At 36.3% G+C, this 21,132-nt stretch overlaps 1 protein-coding gene across 1 annotated transcript; it reads right to left on the bottom strand.

The window, feature by feature from the left end:
- Positions 1-241: 241 nt before the first annotated feature.
- LOC129004945 (THO complex subunit 4-like) lies at positions 242-20,104 on the bottom strand. Its single transcript, XM_054433666.1, has 5 exons — positions 19,567-20,104; positions 11,683-11,832; positions 5,901-6,048; positions 3,775-3,906; positions 242-1,979 (listed from the first exon to the last, which is right to left on the bottom strand). Exons 1-5 carry the CDS (start codon positions 19,774-19,776, stop codon positions 1,849-1,851), a joined length of 771 nt encoding a protein of 256 aa, XP_054289641.1. The 5' UTR covers positions 19,777-20,104; the 3' UTR covers positions 242-1,848.
- Positions 20,105-21,132: the final 1,028 nt, after the last annotated feature.

The following is a 21,132-nucleotide window of genomic DNA, read 5'->3' as shown; positions in this document are numbered from 1 at the left end:
ATTCCCCTTATAAACTTTGCATATACTTTTGTTAGTCAGTTTACTCAATATGATTATAAAACACATGCCCCACATTACAAGAGAATTAAACAAAGAAGAACTTTTATTTGTAATGTTGGTTTTGTTCTATTTTGGATTAGTCTCTTGTCCATGATAAAGTTTAAAACTACAATTAAACAGATAAGATGATAAATATGACCTACATAGATTTATTGGCAATGACGTTTTTTACTAGTATTGCACTTGTATTGCAATTTATTAGGAAAGTCAAACAACAGATAAAAAAATATAACAATTTTGTTGTTTGTAAAATCTTTACTAGTAGTAGGCATAATATATTTACTACTTTAGTGAATACACCTGTATCTCGGGTAGGAGATTTAACCTGTAAGTAGTATGGCTAAAGAATCTTGTCCTTAAATAAATTTATAGATCTCCCATTATGGGTTGAAATTCATTAAGCGAGAACTCCTCTGTCCTGAGTTGAAGATCGTAATTATAAATGGAAGATACATAAGTATTAAATAATGAACTACTAAATATCAAATGCATTATGTAGAAAAATAATAACATGATCCACATAAACACATTGCAGTTCAAAAGTAAAATAAAGAGATTGTGAGTTGTAAGACTTAAGAAGACTTGTTATGTAGGAGGAATACTGCTTAAACATTGTTATTATTGTGCTGACCCGATTCTTGCTTTCAAATCATAACACGGTTAGTTGTACCATGAATCTTACAATTAAGGGAGATTGTTAAATTTGGAGTTATTTTCGAAGATTCCTTTGATATGAACCAGCTTTATTTATTTGGGGGGTTTAAAGGTTGCTTAGAATAAAAATTAAATAAATAATAAAATTGAACTTTAAAAATATAAATATGTACAAGAGTCACTGTATCAAAATTATTTACAATTTCCTAATAGGCTAAGTTGCTTTGCTTCCCGATTATTTTTATGTTAAAATATTATTCATAATAAACACTATATTGCTTGGAGAGATGTGTACAGCAAATAAAATGAAAAACTGTCCCCGGATAAGAAAGTAGAAAGTAATGTAAGCTTCCAACAAAATGATTTGCTTATTACAAAAAGCAAACTACCAACTACTACGAGGTACTAGTGGTCTACTTTTGTTGTTATCAAATTACAATATTTACATTCTTGCATACTCAGTTGAAGAAAAATCTGATTTATTTGCTTTGTTGCATCATTCCTACCTCCTAAAATAGTATGGTTTACGTAGAAAGAATAATTTACACCCCCGACTAACATATGTATAAAAACTACATAACTTGTCTCTTTGCAAAATAAATTAGATATACCATTGACTATTGGATACTGAAGTAGACATCCCATCTATATGGACTAGCTGTCACCAATTTTTTATTTAAAATGAACGTGGCTGTGTGAGCCAGTCACAGAATGTGCTTGTGTCTAAAATTCTATTTTAAAATTATACCTTATCTTTTGTTGACGGATTTGATGGGTCATAACATTTAACATGGGGATGGGATGTCTAGTTGTATTAATAGTCAGAGATAATTAATACTAAAGCTATAAAAGGCAACAAATTACACTGTACTCAGGTAGGGTCATAAAAACTTTATAGTCTAAAATTAGTTGTTGACAAATTGAATATGGACTAATGAGAATATAAAATGAGTAATATAACCACTCAGGTGATATTGCACAAAAACATATAAAACAATTGCATTTTTTGAAACAACTTAATCCTTTAGAAACCTATAAACAGAGAAGTCCATGTATTTTAATTATGATACATGATAACTTAATCCAAATGGCAGATAGCAAAGAATTTCCATTCAATTTGTGTAGTACAGTATTTCACTTTATCTTGTTAACGTACGCATCTAACTGTGCATCAAGCTCTGCTGCTGTAGGGGTGGGTTGCTGTTTTCTGCCTCCTCCTCTTCCTCCGCCTCGGCCTATTCCACCACCTCCTCCCCGGCGGAAACCTAGGTCAAATAAAGTATATATTACTTTGATGTGCAATTAAGGATCGTTGAAATGTCAAATGTTCACTGTCAACTCATATAGCCGATCATAATAGAACAATTAATTACTTATTTTACACCTAAGTCTGTATTTGCTAGTTTATTGATATTCTACTTGGATGATGAGCGGTTGTCAGATCAAAAGCCCACAAACTATGGTCAGCTTTTAGTCTTGATATACATAAATCACGTGCAACCGTTCTGTTTAACAAACTAGGCCAAATTTTATCATAATATTTTTATGTCTTTGATTTATGAGTTTTATTTGTTGACTACTCCTCATCACTGTATAGGATGTCCGACCATAAGTGTTAAATGAAATTATCTTTCAAAGTACATGATAATGGTGATTGAATGATGTTTAGAGGTTCCTAAATCAAACAGTAAGCGAACAAACTTTTTTTTTATAACATGATAATTTATATTGCTATAATAAGAATGAATAAATTTGGTAGTTACCTTGAATAGTACCCAAGCAATAACCATTTAAAATCCCGTCATTCTTTTGTATAATAATGTTTATTGGTTAATGTACCAGTTTAGAGTTTGGTGCGCACCCGATAAAAATTACCAATGTAATTGGTCCAGACTTAAAAATTGCTGTACTTGTTTTTTTTTTAACTTATATTCATTTTTCAATGAAACTAGGGATGTAAATGGATGTCTCAATAATTTTATCACTATTAGTATGCTCATGGTCCCCAAACAAATTTACACTCAAGGTAAGGGGTATGTTAAGGTCTTTTGCACTTAGTTTTCATCATACCGTCCAGAAAGCAGCCGTTTTTAGTTCTCTAATTCATCAGCAAAATCATCGTTTTTGGAAAACTTCAAATAGGGAAATATGGTAAATTTTTCGCTTTGCTAACCTTAAAATTGTATCAGTGCATTATGAAAACGCTATTAATCACACAATATTTGAAGATGTAAACATTGATGACGACTTTGTAAAATAACCTCCATTTATGTGGTCTAATTTTGTAACGATGTGAAGTTTATTTACACAGTATGATGAAAATAATTATTAATCACACAGAGCGAAAGTGTCTTTTTGGTACTTAATTGTATTTCTGTACCAAAAAGAGCCATTTTTGCTCCTAGTGATGAAAACTACTATTGTTCAATTATTCTTTAAATAACTTATTTTTAGCCTGACCATATATTTTCAGAATGATGCAAGAATTTCACTATGCATTGTGATGGTAATTATAGGTTATTATACATCATTTTAAAGCTTATTTGATGAGAAGTTTTAGATCATATTTGATACCTTCAGCGGATCTCTGCAACCTAGAAATAAGGATTTTAATATTATTTATTAAGATTTTGTCAAAAAAATGTTTAACTTTTGTGAGGATTTCAAAAGTGACCTTTATTTTAACAACACATGTCACTCTTACATAGTAATACAGATTTTCTTATAAAAACTACTATTATTTTGTTACCCTAATTTATCTTTCATTACCTTACTGTTTGAGTTGGAAACCTCAAATAGGCATCATTCAATCACTATTACCATGTAGTTTGACGGTTAATTTTATTTAACACTATGACCGGATACCCTGTATATAGAGAGTAGATTATATTACGTCACAGATTAGGTCCATATTCTTCAATTTTTTAATAAATAAATAGAAGCTAAAAATTAATTTATAAAATAAAAATTACTCACAGTACTACAACACTACTTTCTTATGGTATAAAATTGTGCTCTCTGATATTTCAAAACATTCTTGCAAAGTATTAGTATTTTTACCTCTGCCTCCGCCTGTGCCGCGTTGGTTCATTCTACCACCTCCTCTGCGGCCCCCAAACCCTCCCCCGCCAGACACTCTGTTTAACACTTGACCAACATCCGTGGTGGTCAGTTCTATCTTCATTGGTCGTCCTGCGAAAAAGGTGGTTAACTTAATATAATCCAGTAGTAATAATATTATAATGGTGATAAGAAAACTTTAAAAATACAGGACTTTACAACAAGTCTAAGAAGAACAATTATTTTTAGGGAGAATATTGAGTTTACTACTTAAAATATAATCTTGTGACACATAGCGGCACGCTATTTGGTATAGTATCTGCAAGCTACAACGCCGGGCTGCATGCTCATTTCAACCGCCCGCCGTGGTTGAGCAAACACTCTCCCCTCTCCTTTTCTCTCCAATCACATTCAATCATTCAATCAATTCAATCATTCAATCAATTCAATATCACTCCATCTTGGCACCTATCTTCCAATTATTTTTTTTCCGCAGCTTTAAATATCTTTCCCTCTGCTACAACCTTATTTAGGGTTACACAACAAGAACAAGAACAAGAATCTATTGCAAAAATTCTATCTAACTAGCCAGGTCTGTATTTAGGTAACTTAGCCACTACATGTTTATTGCTGATTGTAATTTTCCCCTATTGAGATAGCCAGGTCTGTATTTAGGTTACTTAGCCACTACATGTTTATTGCTGAATGTAATTTTCCCCTATTGAGATAGCCAGGTCTGTATTTAGGTTACTTAGCTACTACATGTTTATTGCTGATTGTAATTTCCCCTATTGAGATAGCCAAGTCTGTATTTAGGTTATTTAGCCACTACATGTTTATTGCTGATTGTAATTTTCCCCTATTGAGATACAAATTGGCAAGTGACAGACATGTAGGCTACTACTATACTCATTTAGAGTATATCACGGGAGACAATCTCGGCTAACTAATTGTTTAATTTAAACTTTTAAAAACATATCAATGTAGTAAGTACAAAGACAGTCAGTAGTAAATTTGTCAGCTAATCACTTTCAACAGGCAATGCAAGACTGGAGGTGATGGTGAAGTAAAGGCAAAGAGGAAAAATACTAAACATCAAAACTTGTATTATGGACATTTCCAAAGCCCATTTAGACATCATCATTAACTCCCACGGTCACAAAAATATCAACGTCTACGTCTGCGATCGCGACAAAATCATGAGCGTCTACCACTCCGAGTAGACATCAAAGTCGTCTCCCTCGGTCACGGAAACATCATTGCCGTCTCCCGTGGTCTCGGAAACGTCATTGTCGTCGTCTATAATTGCTACAAAATTGTGAACATTTCCCACGGCCGTGTAGACATCTTCATTGACTCCTGCGACGATCACGGCAAAGTCATGAACATCTCCCGCGGCCATTTTGGGCGTAGGCATCACAGACTCCCTTGGTAACGGAAACGTCATCATCATCGTCCGCGATCGAGGCAAAATCGTGAACATCTTCTGCGGAGGTTTAGACATCATCGTCGTCTCCCTCAGTCACGGAAACGTCATCGTCGTCGTCTGCGATTGCGGCAAAATCATACACATTTTCCGCAACCGTGTAGACATCATCATTGGTCACGGAAACGTCGTTGTTGTCAGCGATTGTGGCAAAATCACGCACATTTCCCGCGGCCATGTAGACATCATCATCGACTCCCACGGTCATGGAAACGTGATCATCGTCTAGTGCGAATGCAGCAAAGTCATGAAATTTCCTGACTGATATCAAAATTAAGACTAAATCCCGACTTTTCAAGAACATTTTGTAATTCAATTAAATACTAAATCCAGACTTTCCCCTTTTTACCGACTACTAGACACCCTGTTATGTGTATAATAATAGTTTTGCCTGCATATCAGGAAAGTTGAAACTTGAATCTATGCTTACTTATTATATTTAGAACTGCTCTTCTAAATACAGGTAGGCCTAATAAGATTTCAACTGACTACAAGTTAACCGTCCGTAAAAATGCACACTACTAGGGGATAGTAGGGAATAGTAGGGGACAGGTTAAAGAAATATGTTAAGAATCTAATGGGACAGATTGAAATTCACCTAGTCAGCAGATTTGCTGCATCTAAGGTATTTCCTACTCACCATCTAATGGAACACCGTTGTACTGCTTCATTGCTTTTACAGCATCAGATCTGCGTTCGAACAAAACGTTGGCTGAACCCATGGATCGCCCAGACTTGTCATAGTTTACATTGGCGCTTCGTATGGGGCCAAACTCTGTGAACAGCTCCTGGAACATAACAGTTGGAAAGTTAATTGACATTTTTAACCTGGAGGATAGGGTTAACATAGGCTTTTTATTAGCGAATTTCCCTATAGGGAAGCAGCTATTACCGTAGGTGGCACGGTAAGACCTAGACCCGGGACCGATTTACTTTTTCATTTTGATGTCCCCAGAGGCCAAAAACACCATTTGTTCAAATTTTTATATATGTATAAAATTGTGTTTATTCAATAAATTAATAACTTAAAAAAAGGGTACTAAATGTTTAATTATTTATTTCATTTATTAATATATATATATATATATATATATATATATATATACGTCCGTGAACGCGATAACACGAGTAATTTTTGTCCGATTTTGATGAAATTTGGTTTAAAGGTGTAAAGCGGGATAAACTTGAATGAATTCGCGATCCAGCATGATCGGACCATGGGAACGGGGCTTTACGGGGGGTTTTATGGGGTAAAAATTGGTTTTTCTACTTTTGACCCTCAAAACACAAAATTTCATTAGGCAAATTTTCTTACCTGCCCTATCTGGTTTTGTTAAATTATCACGGCTGATTGTTCGCATTTTTTCTGTTATGTTTGGTTTGTTAATTTGCTTGTTTTGGTTCATGCAAAAATTTTGTTTCTGTTTTTGCACACAAATTCATATTAAAAATTTTCTTGAATTAGAAATTGTTATTGTTAACTTATTCCTGTTTGTTAACTTGTATTATTGTTGCTATTTATCGTTATTTGTATATGTTGTTCAATTATTGTTGTCAAATGTTATTACTTGTAACTGATCTGAATTGTTTCACATTTTACATCTGTTATTTTTTTTTTAATTGTATCAAAATCTTAATCTTCTTACGTATAGGCGTCAGCCATTATAAATAAACATAAATGTTATTTTAACAAATTAATTAAAAATCAATCCAGGCAAATGGAAATTCACTTAGTTGGCAGGTTTACTGCGGCGGGGGTATTTATTTACACATAGAGTACTATTATAAATATCAATTTCTTAGTGTCTTTTAGATAATATTTTCAACGATTACATATTAAAAATCATAAATTTTAAAATTGTAAAAAATTTCTGATACAATATGAGTTTTTCATTTTTTGTTCAAACTTAAGCTCACATGCGCGACCAGAAGATAACAACCAGCATTTTTACCCTGTTTTTATGACTATATGAGCAGACATTCTGAAAGCTAAATACCGTAAATCAGGCTTGATCCGGACACTTTTTTGCTATTTTTAGGTTATAGTGACTTTGTGTTTTGAATATCGACAATAAAAATATTACCATCTTGAAGAGCGTCTTTCATTTATTATTTCCTTAACCCAGATCTTTCTTTAGATGTTAACATTAATTAAATATAAAATAAAATAAAGTGTCCGGGTCAACCCACCCAATCGGGGTTAAGTCGGACACGTATTTAATAATGCTAAAATCCTGCAAACTAACCTCTCCTGTCCGGTTTTGGACAGTGCTTTGAGTCGTCTGATGTCTTTTAACATATCAATGACGTTTAAAATGTTGTTAGTAAGGTAAGTTAGTCAAGGAACTCTAAAATAACATCACATTTTAAGGGGTTCAATATTTTAAGCATAGATTAAGATAAAATAGGAACCAAAAGCATAAATAAATACATGTGGAGTTGTAATAGTCAATGACAACAGATTAGGATATTAAACAAAACAGTTCAAACAAACAATTAATTATTTATTACGGGTACAGTATATGGTTTTAAAGTTTAAACAAACATTTGAAAAATTGACACTAGGCCTACAAAATGGCGTAGAAGCCGTTGTTACAAACATTTGAAAAATTGACACTAGGCACAAAATGGCGTAGAAGCCGTTGTTACGTTAAGTCTTTAACAAACGTTATATCCAGAAAACGAGTTCTTAAAGGAAAAAGAGACAAGCCTGTCATTTTTGTAGTTAAATTTCGGTGGTTCGAGCCTTCTTTCGATCTGGTCATAGTCTATGAAACACCTGTCTTCTGGATCTGGCCACTTGAAACTGGCTTTCTCCACATTTCGGGCACATCTTACAAATAGTTCCATGGCTTTACCCTCTACAAGGGCCACATAAAACTTTACTGATTTCTTCCCGGGGAACCAGTGGCGTAACAGTATTTCCCCGGGCCCCCCCGCAAATATGTCTGTGTGGGCCCCCTACTACCCCTCCCATTCCCCACCACAGCACTATATACCACAACCATCACCACACCACAACTATCACATGACGTAGGTGACGGCAGGCATACGGCCTACACGATCAGACTGGCAGAGGATGGTCTCTAGCAATATCAAGTATTTACCTATTCTTCAACCACACGACCAGAGTCGTCCTTGAAACATATTTTATATTTTGTCACTGTCACAGTGATAATAAACTTGGGAGTTATGTCCGTGATTAATATATATGGGCTACTCCATTACTCCACCATTCACATTCATTACTAAACTCAACCAAGCTTCCAACTATAATTTGAGTCGGGACCACGAAAGTTTGCAGTTGAGGGAGTAGCATATTTACCATTTGACTTCAAATGAGCCAATGAGGGCAGTGCGGTGTTGCCAAATCGAATAATACCAGCTGTTTTTAAAATATTGTTTAGTATTTTAATTAGTGTCGTCAAAGGGCGATGTGGCAACGTCGCACTAGTCTTGTGATTGGCTGCCGCCAACTGCAAACTTTCGTGGTCCCGACTGTAAATGTTAGTGCTTCACTAAATTAGCCCAATTTAATGACATGACACCTGATTGAGAAACTCTCGCGACATGCACTACTGACGAGTCACTCGCAATCCGCATGGAATGGATCTCCAAAATCAGGTGATCTACGGTCAGCTGAGTACACGTGAGCGGTTAGTGGGGGAGGGGGGAGGCGGAGGGGCTGGCTCTGAGTGTGTGTCGCCATGGCGCGGCGGCAGGCCGGCAGGCAGGCACACAGCTCCTAGCGCTAGCATGAAGCTACACAACCACACTGACAATACACATCGTCGGGTGATCGTAGTGAGCGTTGGTGTTTCGTTAACAATATTGTTAATTAAAAGATAAAACTTTAGTAGATTTGGCAGAATAAAAGTATCTACCAACACATCGTTTTTTTATTTATAATTTGTCAGGAGAGAAAAACATTCGTGAACAAAGGATCGGTTTTACGGACGGTTTTATGAGAAAAGGGTATCTTAACCTCGCGGGCCCCTAAACCTCGCGGGCCCCCCCGCACCGCGGGGGCGGCTGTTACGCCACTGCGGGGAACTTTACTAATAGCCAATCGCCGACCTCGGGGTCTTTGAAGACTAAATGTTCGGCGTCCTCTGGCGGATCTTCATTAAATTTGTCTGAGAATTCCTTTAGCGAAAGAAGATTGTCATCAGGGTTTGAGCTCTCTGATTCGTCTTCGATTTGTTTCCGCTTCCTCTGCTTCCTGGGTGGAGACAAGTCAGATGGGAGGTCAGTAGAAGTTGTAGGGATTGAGTTCTCAATCACGTCATCTTGGGATACACTTTTCCCTGGTGTAACATTGAGTCTTTTTTTTACCTTCCTTCTGCCTGCGCCTGGTGCTTCATATCTGAGCTTTGATAGTAACTCGATGACGCCTTCTCCAACCAAATTTTTGGCTTTTTTAGTCGGAGTTTCTGGTTGTGTGGTGGTTGGTAGTTTGTTTAAAACCACTTGGGCGTCTAATGGTACAATTCCACATGCCTTAAATCCCGCTTAAAGGTTTTTCGCAGCGTTTGAAGAGATCGCAGACATCAGTTCATTCAGGAGGGTTGGAAAATGGTTTTTTGGCAGGTTGGAGAGCCGACGATCCGCATTTAGCTTCCATTTGCAAAGGATGTCCCTCCAGGCACGTTTCAGAGGCCTAAAAAAGGCAACGTCCAGCGGTTGTAACAGATGTGTTGCGTTAGGAGGAAGACAAACAAACAACACGTTGTTTTCACTGCAAAGGTTTATTACCTCTGGTGAAAAATGGGTGGACAGGTTGTCACCGATCATAACCTTGGTGCCCTCTTCGGATCGGGCCCAAGGCAAAACGATGGTCTTAAACCAATCGGTGAATGTGGTCTTATCTATCCACCCACTCTTCGACCGGTTGTATCTGGTCCCATTTGGACCCCCAACGACCCACGAGTCCCACAGACGTTCTGCTTTGTAGCAGACCATGGGTGGAAGTAGTTCTCCAGTCGCACGGCCGGCGAGCATCAAAGAGATTGCACTCTTCGACGAGTTGAGAACCCTCTAGGTAGGCTTAGTTAGGTAGGCTTAGTTAGATAGGTCTAGTTAGGTAGGCTTAGTTAGATAGGCCTAGTTAGGTAGGCCTAGTTGGGAAGGCCTAGTTATGAAATTTTCTTACCTTTGCTCGTCGAAATGTTATATTTCTGCACATCCGCAGACGAAGATCATGGTTCCTGTTCATGAAGCCATCCACCCAATCCTCACCGGGAAAATTGTCCTTAAATACTTCTACATTCCTTCCATCTTTGTCTAGGTAGAGTTTTGCTAGAAATCTAATCTCTAGTCTTGTAAACGGAAATCCCCATTCCGCCACCTTCTCAATGTGGGCTGCCATCACCTGCTCTTCTTTTGTAGTAAATACTGGCTGCCTTCTGTGGGTGCCTTTATGTTTGCCAGTAACATGGTCGCTTATTAGTAGATTTCGGCAAACCATATTTCTCTGCCGCAGCTCTTATGCTCAGTCTCTTTTCTTTCACTTCCTTCACCGCTTCTTCAATTAATTGTAATCTTGAAGCACTCATGATGAATCACAGCGAAAAAACTAATAACTTTCATAAACTAGGTACCATACAATATGAAGAGTTGGAGACGTAACATAACATAACCAAAACGGGTAGGTAGTAAAGGTAGTAAAGAAAGCGCGTAATTTTGGGCGGGAATCCAATGTTCGAGCAGTCACCGGGCGACAAGCGCTGCCACGGAGTAGAATGCTGGAAGTGTCCGACTCTAAACCGGTGAACGTAAAAAGCGCATTATATATATTTATATATACGGAGTATAATATTAAATTGCATCAAATAATGCGGTATTAAATTCTAAATATTTCCATACCAGTTACAACCCGACACGACAATAATTATGAAAACTATACATATAAGTTAGACATACATATTTCATTTTGGAAAAAAATGAATGTTGGTAGACCTGTTAGTTGACATCAAAAAAGGTTAAATACGTGATTCTAACTAAACTGGTGCAGTTGATTCGACTAAGGTTTTTTGCTGTCTAGTGACGTAGAACCAGGCCATTATTGATGCAGGTTAGTTTTCTAGTTCATGTACGTCCACACTGATCGCTAGTGTAGACAACATTTTGTTTCTATTATTTTAGAGTTATTTTCACGATTTTTTCTTTTCTGTTTGGTTATATAACTAGGAGATCAGTTATTGTTTATGATTATATCGTTTTATTAAGTTAAACGAGGTTTCAAATGACTGCAATAACAAGAAACAAATTGTAAACAAAACATAACCTATGTAGTTGGACGTACAGAACTAACAATCAAATTGGCTTCAGCTGTTCCATTAGGATGACTAATCTACTAAGGGAGTATGTTTTATATATGGTGATATTTCCTCACTAATACAGAACGCCATAAGTCTACTGACCTGAATGTCTGAATTGGATACTCCAAAGTCAAGGTTGGAAACAAGAAGTTTTGTAGGACCACCAGCCAATCCTGATGTTGCAGTGCGTCTGTTGAACGCTGGTCCGTCGTACATATCGTGCTGCCAACGGCTGTTAATATCTCCTGGTGACTGAAAATAAACATCTAAGTGAACAAAAAGAAACTATTTTCAGGTATCTCAAAAGTGTTGACTAATCCAAACGTAATTTGAATTCTAAAATTAAATTTGCCTAATACTAAATTAATTGTAAAATTGATACTATGCAGCCTTTTTCAATACAGGAACAGCGGTTTATATTGAAGTTCAGCACCAACTTACATTTTTACTATTTTTAAAGAGGTAACTTACAAGAACCTAGGTCTTGAGGTTAAATACAGTTTTTGCATCTAGGCTAAGAATCACAACCACGATAAGCATCCAAACCGAAAGAGTATAAAATGTGTGTCACAACTAGTTAGTTAATAAATACAAGTAAATCAATATAAATTTAGTAATACACCACCCAGTCAATCAAATACATAGCATTTAAGTAGAAAAACATTAGATATATCTAATATATAAAATTCTCGTGTCACAGTGTTTGTCTGCAACGACTTCACCGATCGTTATGAAATTTGGTGTGTAAATTCTGTAGGTATGCGAATCGGACGTAAACTATTTCCCGTTTCGAAATTCTTAAAAGGGCTCCGCCCCAGTGGCTCTGGAGTTTCCCATGTTAACCTTATGAGGAATGGAATTAATGAATCTTAACAGCTGTTTCAATTAAACAAGTTGGTTCTGTTCTATGATGTTCAATAGCATTAAAGTTACAAGGATTACCAACAGGGTGCAGCACTATTATTTCTTTTACATTTATGACAACAGCTAATTTGCAACCAAAAGGTGAGTGAGCGTAGCGAACGAACTTCAACCTGGAGGCGAGTTAGCGTAGCGAACGAGCTAACCTGAAGGCAAGTGAGCACAGCGAACGAGCTCCAACCTAAAGGTGAGTGAGCGTAGCGAACGAGCTCCAACCCAAAGGTGAGTGAGCGTAGCGAACGAACTTCAACCTGGAGGCGAGTTAGCGTAGCGAACGAGCTAACCTGAAGGCAAGTGAGCGCAGCGAACGAGCTCCAACCTAAAGGTGAGTGAGCGTAGCGAACGAGCTCCAACCCAAAGGTGAGTGAGCGTAGCGAACGAACTTCAACCAGGACGTGATTGAGCGATGCGAACGAGATCATCTTGAAAATTAAACGTAACGGTACTTTCTTTCCATCGGTCTATCTTAGGGGAAACCTATAACTTAGGCGATACGAAGTTCGCCGGGTCAGCTAGTATATATATATTTTTATTTTTCCCTCAGTAAATTAAATTTAATTGTTAATCAGGTAGGACACCTTCTTTTATTGTTAATAAAATCTTTTAGATTATAAGTATCAAAAGTATCTTTAAGTAGAGTAGTTGCGATCAATTTTTCAGAATATTTAGGGAATATATATCAGTGATAACAAAAACCAAAATAAATAAAAATCAATCAAAACAATCTCCAATTTCACCTCTAAAACAATGTATCATCAACCAGACACCAACTTCAAAACCCAACGCATTTCATCCAACATAAAGAGACGATCAGCAATATAATTAGAGCCCCGTACTTAGTAAGAGGTCAAGAGCTAATTGAGAGACTATGTCACAACAATACACCTTCAAGAACTTCAGTGTATAACAATTACAACAACTCACAATTAGGCCTACCCTACTTCAAGAAACTTATCAAACTTCAGCAACCTTCAAAATTCACCAGCAATTACTAGACTTCATCCATCAAACTTCAACAATCGTCAACACTTCAATAACCTTCCGGAATATTATAGCATGCAATGTTGTCTCTTGTCAACTACAATGTTGCCAAAATTAGGATGTAGTTATTTTTTGACAAAATCAATCACAATAATATTGTATTGTTTGAATATGGAATAAAATTGTAATCAACCTTAAACTTAAGACTACAATGGTTACTCCATGTACAACATCGAAACTTAAATTTATTAATTATAATACAAAACTGATAGTAAAAGAAAAGAAAACGGTTCACAATAAATTGTACAAACAGTGGGAAATGAATTTACTTTAAAATCTTTAGGCTAGGCCTATTACAATGGTTTTAATTTAGGTTCAAGAGTTATAACTTACTGCAAGGATCTTTATCTCAGGTGGGGTGATCGAGCGGCATTTGAATTTAATGTTGTGATATAAGCCTAATTAAATTTTGTTTTAAAAAAAATAAAGTATGTTCGAATTATAGATTGGTTGAATTAATAATAGTTCTGAATAAGTTAAGCTTCTATTAGTTCTTGACTTTGAATTTGAGTACAAATGTCTATTGGAGTGATCTCACCAAAATTGATGTCTTCTTTGTAGTAAAATTCTTGATGTTATAAATGATTAATGTTCGTAACAAGGATGGGTCTTCTTTCAACAAATTCCACTAATTTTGTCCGAATAATGCACTTTTTTTTATAAAATGTTGATATTAAATATGTAGTATCCAATTTACATCTTCATACTATCTTGTCTCTATTGGAAGTGATGATGGTCTGATGCATTGTTGCACTCACATATGTCAATGCTGACTTAATCACATAAAATTGTAGGCCACTGTTTACACATATATATTATAACAAATTTCATTTGCTATAGAGCTATATTATAATTTTGAAAAGTTATTTAAATAAAATTATATTGAATTTGAAGCAATTTTGTTACAAAAGTTATAGCCTAGGCTATTATATATTTACATTAAATTATGTTATTTGAAATTTCTATATTATATATTGTATTAAATTGATTACCTATTGGTCTGCATGGACAATTAATTACTATATATGGTTTGAAAAGGGATTGACATTTAGATAAAATGAAAAACATATGGTGGAAATTAAATTATTCTATTAAAAAAGTATTACCGTATTGAAAATATTGAATTCAGGGTGTCTAGTTTATTTCCATTATAAAATTCAAGACTAATTCCAGACTTTTCAAGACTAATTCCAGATTTTTCAAGACTAGTTTTTTCAACAATTAGTGCGTGTTGATACCAAAATGTATCAATTCTCGATTCTTGATACCGATACCAATTGTTATAGCTTAACAAAATTTTCTGAATAATACTACACCAACCCCTGTCTTTGTCTTAAAGTAGTATTATGATAATGTGGTGTTTTCAAGTAAAGAAATTATGCAGCAATAAAAAATTCAAACTAGCAAATTTTTATTTTTCATGAAATCTTCCACGTACCGTACGTTTAGACATCATCATTGACTGCAGCGGTTACAGAAACGTGATCGTCGTCGTCCGCGATCACGGCAAAATCATGAACATTTCCCGCGGCCTTGTAGACATCAATGACATCATCGTCGTCTCCATTGAATTGTTACAAAATGACTTCCAAAATGCTTCGACCTCAACCATATATCCAACTTCACTAGCAAACAGATCTTCATCAACCCCAATATAATTCAATTTATCACTGATCCCCCCCCCCCTTCCCACATTATATGCCCACTGATATATGCCCGCCCACATTTTAGATCAGAGATTAAGGAAACTCCCAAAACCATAGTTACCTTTAGTTTAGGTAAAAAAAATAGTTAATAGTTACAAGAAGCACCAACACACATTATGACCTCAAATGAGCAAAACCAAAAGGAGTGCAGAAAACTGTTGAGACACATTAACACACCAACGATGTCAGAACGAGACAATCTCACGAAGAGCACAATAAATAACAATAAAAAAAACCACCCACTCATCTTTCCCAACCTCAAAACCAACCCCAAAAAAGCAACCCACTGGGGGGGGAGGATGTAGCGGCCCGCTACAAATACTTGCAAAGACACGTGACGCGGTTAGGGTAGTTGCGCACGCAGGTCCACCGAAGAAGACACGCGCACCAAGAAACGACCGGGAACAGTGAACAGTGAATAGATTTGAACCTAGTTAAAATCCCCTCGAAACAATATTGTTTTTCCACCCATTGGAACTTGTCATAGTACTATACTTACTTCATGAATATTGCCTAGGTACGAACCTAACATATTTAATCTTTATTTCCAGGTTGATTTCTAAGAGTGGCCGTTGAGGTTATTCCACTTCATACAAAATACAGTAGAACCCCTCATATCCGGCCACCACGGGACCAAGCCCCTGACCGGATAACGATTTGGCCGGATAAACCAACCTACTATGAAAATGATAATTCATACCTAATAATAACAGGTAATCAATATATGCAATCAAAAGTATAATTTAATTCAGTTCTGGGATCATTTTTAGAAAAATAAACATGTTTGTAAAAAGAAAACAAGTATTTGTAGGTTAAAGTCATTAAGTAATGAATGTACAAATATTATGATTCCAGGTAACAAAACCTATTAATTGGAGGTAAAAATGACAATAAATTGTACTTAAAAATCATTAGGACTTAAATGGTACATGCATTTCTACTCAACATTCTTAACCATTTTGTGAAATACAAAAATTAATGTACTCGTACTGTACTAACCCCACTTTGGGAATAACCAACCAACTGATCAGAGGTTAGGCCTACTAGCTCAACTGAGTATAGTGACTCAGCAAATAAATGTATAAACAAACAGATAAATAATGAGAATAATTTATTGTATGACTTGAGCAGTCACAAAGACTAGTGGCTGCATCTTAACGTCTTTAAGCTGTGAGAAACAAAATTTTGATATTGGCTTCCTGGAAGGGGCCGGATAAACAGAGGACCGGTAAAACCAAGGCCGAATATGAGGGGTTCTACTGTATTGATTAAACATTACAATAAATCACTACCTACTTGTTTTGAAATCAAAACAAAGCAGAAGTTTTCCATTTAATCTTGACTCGTTACTGTAATAATAAGTAAATAATAACATAACTAAGTTAAAAGTCTTATTTATTAGGTAATGTTACGTTATCCCTGGTTTTATATTACATTGCAGAATTGACTGGCAAATGAGTAATCCAAATGTAATATTGCTTACTTGCTTAACACGTTGAGTGCGGCCATTCCCGATCGGGTACTTAAACGAGTGCCGCCGTTTATGTGTGCCAACGCTTACGAGTGCCGCCCCTTACGTTTTTCCCGCCGCTTACGAGTGCCACCACTAACGTTTGCCGCCGCTTACAAGTGCCGCCTCTTACGTTTTTCCCGCCGCTTACGAGTGCCGCCACTTACATTTGCCGCCGCTTACAAGTGCGCTGCTTACGGCCGCTGTCGCTGCATAGTCCGCCGACTGTAGGCGCGACCGTGACAGCACGGTGGTGACGGAAAACGACAGTCAAAGGGTAATGATGAGATAGATGAGTTTATAATGGTTAAAAATAGGAGGAAACCATTGTAGGGACTCAGAATAAAGACTTTACAAAGATATTTATGTGAAAATATATAAATTCAAAGTCGTTATTTCTTTTATTCAACTCAAGTAGGTAGGCTACTGTATTTTAATGTTTGTGGTATGGTAGACCTTTTCAACTGTAATTGAAATAATAAAATAACTTGCAGTGTTCTTTTATAAACACTCTAAATGGGTTAGACTTAGTTTATATTTAAAAACTAATTACTTTTAACCACACTAAGATGTTTTTAGCAGTTTTACAAAACATTAATTGGAGACTGGAAGCTAGATGTAATTGCTGTTCAGGACCGAAATGGCAGCTGTCATCGTCATTGGGGACCGATTTGGTTTTTACGATCCTAGGGTCTCAAAACCAGTTGTTCGCTTACTTACTTAAAACAATGTACAAAATAAAGTATACAAGTAATATCCATATGCATTTTATGTCATCGCTGCCTAGCAACTATTTATTAGTATATTTTTGCTGGTTCCTCTAGATTAGGCCTATTTCTTCACATAGCCTACCTAACCTTAAAGTTGTAGTTGTGTTAACTGTTAATGTGCATTTTTATGGTGTGAAAATTACAACTGACCCTCAATTTTTGTATAGTGTGATGAAAAATGGCGTTTGTACCACGGGTCGAAAGGGTTTTGCAGCTCTTGACTTGGTCCCGAACTTAAAAAACTACGAGCCGGCAAAACCTCATTTTCGGTCCTAGGTACGAAACATAATATGAAGGGGGGCGGCACCAAGGATAGTGCCTAGGGGGGAAATACGTATAAATCCGTCTCTGGGCCCACAAGTGTACAATAAGTTACCACTCCGCATAAAAAATATTGATTGTTTTGTAATACACAGTTCAGATCCACCCTGAAGACCTGGTTAAAGACAAAATTTGTTTTTCCTATTGAATGGTATTTAAATAGGGACATTAAGTTAGATTAATAATTTAGTAAGTTAAGACATTTTTGTTATGTCTTAGTTTTAGTAGTATCCTGTAGGCCTATATGACTTTATGTCCTGTCAAATGATGTAGGCCTAATGAAATGTAAAAAAAAAATAAATAGGTAGGCCTAAATAGAAATAGGCCTAGATATCTAATTTTGTGTTAAAATTTGGGGAATTTCACTATTATTTTCCAAGTATTGAATTTTTATGTTCTGGACCAAACAATAGGTCGAATAGGCTAGTTTGTACCATATGCCTATAATTACAATTTACAACAGTACATTCACCTTTGCCAGTAATAAATTCATGGTCTGTTCCTCTTAATTAACAATGAGGCAGATTGTGTTTTTGTTCTAATACAAATGAGAAAAAATCACAAATTTTTACTGTGTAATCGACATTTTAAAAATCAACCCCTGAGTGATCATTACACAGCCTGAAGCCGTGTTTAAGTGAGACCAGTAGAGCAGGCAGGTTACTTACCTCTAATGTATTTCAAGCTAGCTACAGTACAGAAAGAATGACAATAACTTAAGATTTATAAATCTCTTATTTGATTCTAGACTCAAAAGAATTATTAATTTTCTTCATAAATTACGGTAATTCAATTATTGTTTTATAAATAATTTACTTCGTAACGTGTGACACTACTTAAATTAAGCCCAGTTTTATTTCTATTATAGTTTACTCTTTTTTTTATCCGTCCAGAGTAGGACTACATATGCTGGTTATTGTTATTTTAATTTATCATTAGAGTAATTCTGTTTGTGTAGGCCCTAGGTATATTGGTAATCCGGAGGCTAACATCAACCTTAACGATTCTTAAACCATTAAACTTTGGAAATAGCCAAGTAAACTCTGATTAAAAAAATTCTGATTAAAAGAATTTGTGCTTGTCTAATCAGTTGGGAATAATTCATTTATAGGAACTTAAGTATAAAGGTTTTCATTAGATAAATTATGTCGGCAATAATACAGTAAAATAATCGATTTACTTTAAGATATATCCAACAATATAGTAATACGACAATGTAGGCCTACTTCCAGAAAAACCTAAGTAATTTTTATACAGAAGTATTTTTACATTTAAACAAAGCCTATGTAAACAACCCTGACTCGAAGCACAGCAGACGACCAGGCGTTGCAGACGCCGGGACTAGGCTAGTGCCGCCATCTTTGTCCGTTTTGTCGGCTAGTCAGACTGCCACGCTCCAAGTAGCGCTTCTATTTTGTTATGTGTTCGCTGGTTGGCATCATCGGTAATAAGTTATGGCTCACGGACGTATTTTTCCGCAAAACGGCCAGCAATAGATTTTAGCGAGCGTGTGCACTTCTTATTGCCGAGTTATTGCCAGGTTCACACAAGTGGCCTAGCCAAAACTCGAAAGCCAACTTAAAATATTGTTAGGCCTAGGCCTACTGAACACATGAACATTCCTATAGGCCTAGGTGTCCTGAACTAAGTCATAAAAGTGATAAATTTAAAGTAGGCCTACTATGGCTATGATGAAATTATGAATTGTCAGACTTACTCTTGAGAAAGGAGATCTCCCCCCAAATCCTCTCCTTCCAGAACCGGTATTTCTTACTTTGCTGACACCTCCAGATTCATTTACTCTATTTCCTCCACGACGAAACCCTCCACCTCCTCTTGAACCTCTTCCTCTTCTACCGCGTGGATTTCTAAATTGTTTGCTGGTTTTGATGATATCATCCAAACTCATTTCTACTTTATCCATCATAGTGCAAACTTGAACGTAGCCTAACTTAGTTTCAAATTCCGCAAGCGTTATAGGCTACGATAGTAAAGTTTAAGAGTGTCTTAGGATAAACTCATCACTGTATCTATCAGTTTAAATTTAATCAAAGTTTTACTGACGGACAGAACTAGATCAATCAGAAAGAATAAGACTTCGACTTGGCTACGATCGCTAACGCGTAACGCTGAGCTGTAACCGTAACCACAAAAGGAGGGTAAAATGGCGGAATCGGAATGGGGCTGTCGCTGAATCGAGCGTGATTGGCTGGGCTTAGATTTGCCCCTTTAGCTGGAAAAATGAAAGAATCCAGATCTAATGCCAAGTATTTGGCTCAAAAAGCTTTCTATTGAGCTTCGATCGTCGATACCCCTGCTTAACATTGGAGATGACACTGAAGAGAAAATTTGACCTTTAATCTGTTATATCGCCATACCGGGTGTCCCATAGCCCATAATACTCCCCTCTGACTGATTATTTTTTAACGGCTGCATGAATATTCAAACGAGCTACGATACACGTTACGTATACGTATATTAATCACGACGGCCGCCTTTAACTCGCCGCGGCCTTCGACTTCGAAGTGGCAACGTCGCAAGTGGTGTCGTAACAGCTGTTTGGAAGCCGCTAATGGTATTTGTGTATTTACAAAGATTGATTGACTCCGCTTAAAATGTACAAATAAAGATTTTTAATTCATATTGTTTTGGTTTTAATTTCTATGTTTTATTTTCAATATTTTAATAAATTTATGTTCATACATTTAAATCAATAAAGTGTGAATTAATGAGCTGATGTCACCTGTCTGCCATGTTATCTTATGGGACGTATGTCACTAAACAACACCACTTGTGACGTTGCCAATTCTATCAGGAGACCGTGATATTAATACGTACCGGTAACTAATCCTGAAAATAACTTTTTGGTGCTATTTCCCAGACAGCACACTTTCTCCTCAGGACATCCCACGGATATTGCGACAGGATATGCAAGATATCCCATAGTGGTCCTATGGTCAACTTGGGATATCACAGGATATCCACAGGAATGCCTAATGTCCCCGCCCGGGGATGTCCTACGGATAAGCTCACACGCATATCCGTGGGACATCCGAGGTCATCCCAGGGTAGTCCTCAGGACATTGTCAGGACATATGGGACTACTATGGGATGTCCCTGGGATAAAGTGTGGTCTGGGCCTGAACATAAAAAACACAAAATAATATAGATTTAGTATGAAAAGCTTAATTATAAGTTTAGTAAATTGATTAAATAGTTAATAAACACAAATTTTGAAGAAAAAAACGAGAAAAAAGTTTTTGGCCCAGACGGGTTTCGAACC

This window comes from Macrosteles quadrilineatus, unplaced genomic scaffold, assembly GCF_028750875.1.
Source record: "Macrosteles quadrilineatus isolate MER2022 unplaced genomic scaffold, UCM_ALF_1.0 Scaffold_13__1_contigs__length_4303367, whole genome shotgun sequence".
Lineage (NCBI taxonomy): Eukaryota > Metazoa > Arthropoda > Insecta > Hemiptera > Cicadellidae > Macrosteles > Macrosteles quadrilineatus.
This window is presented reverse-complemented; position numbering and strand designations above follow the sequence as displayed.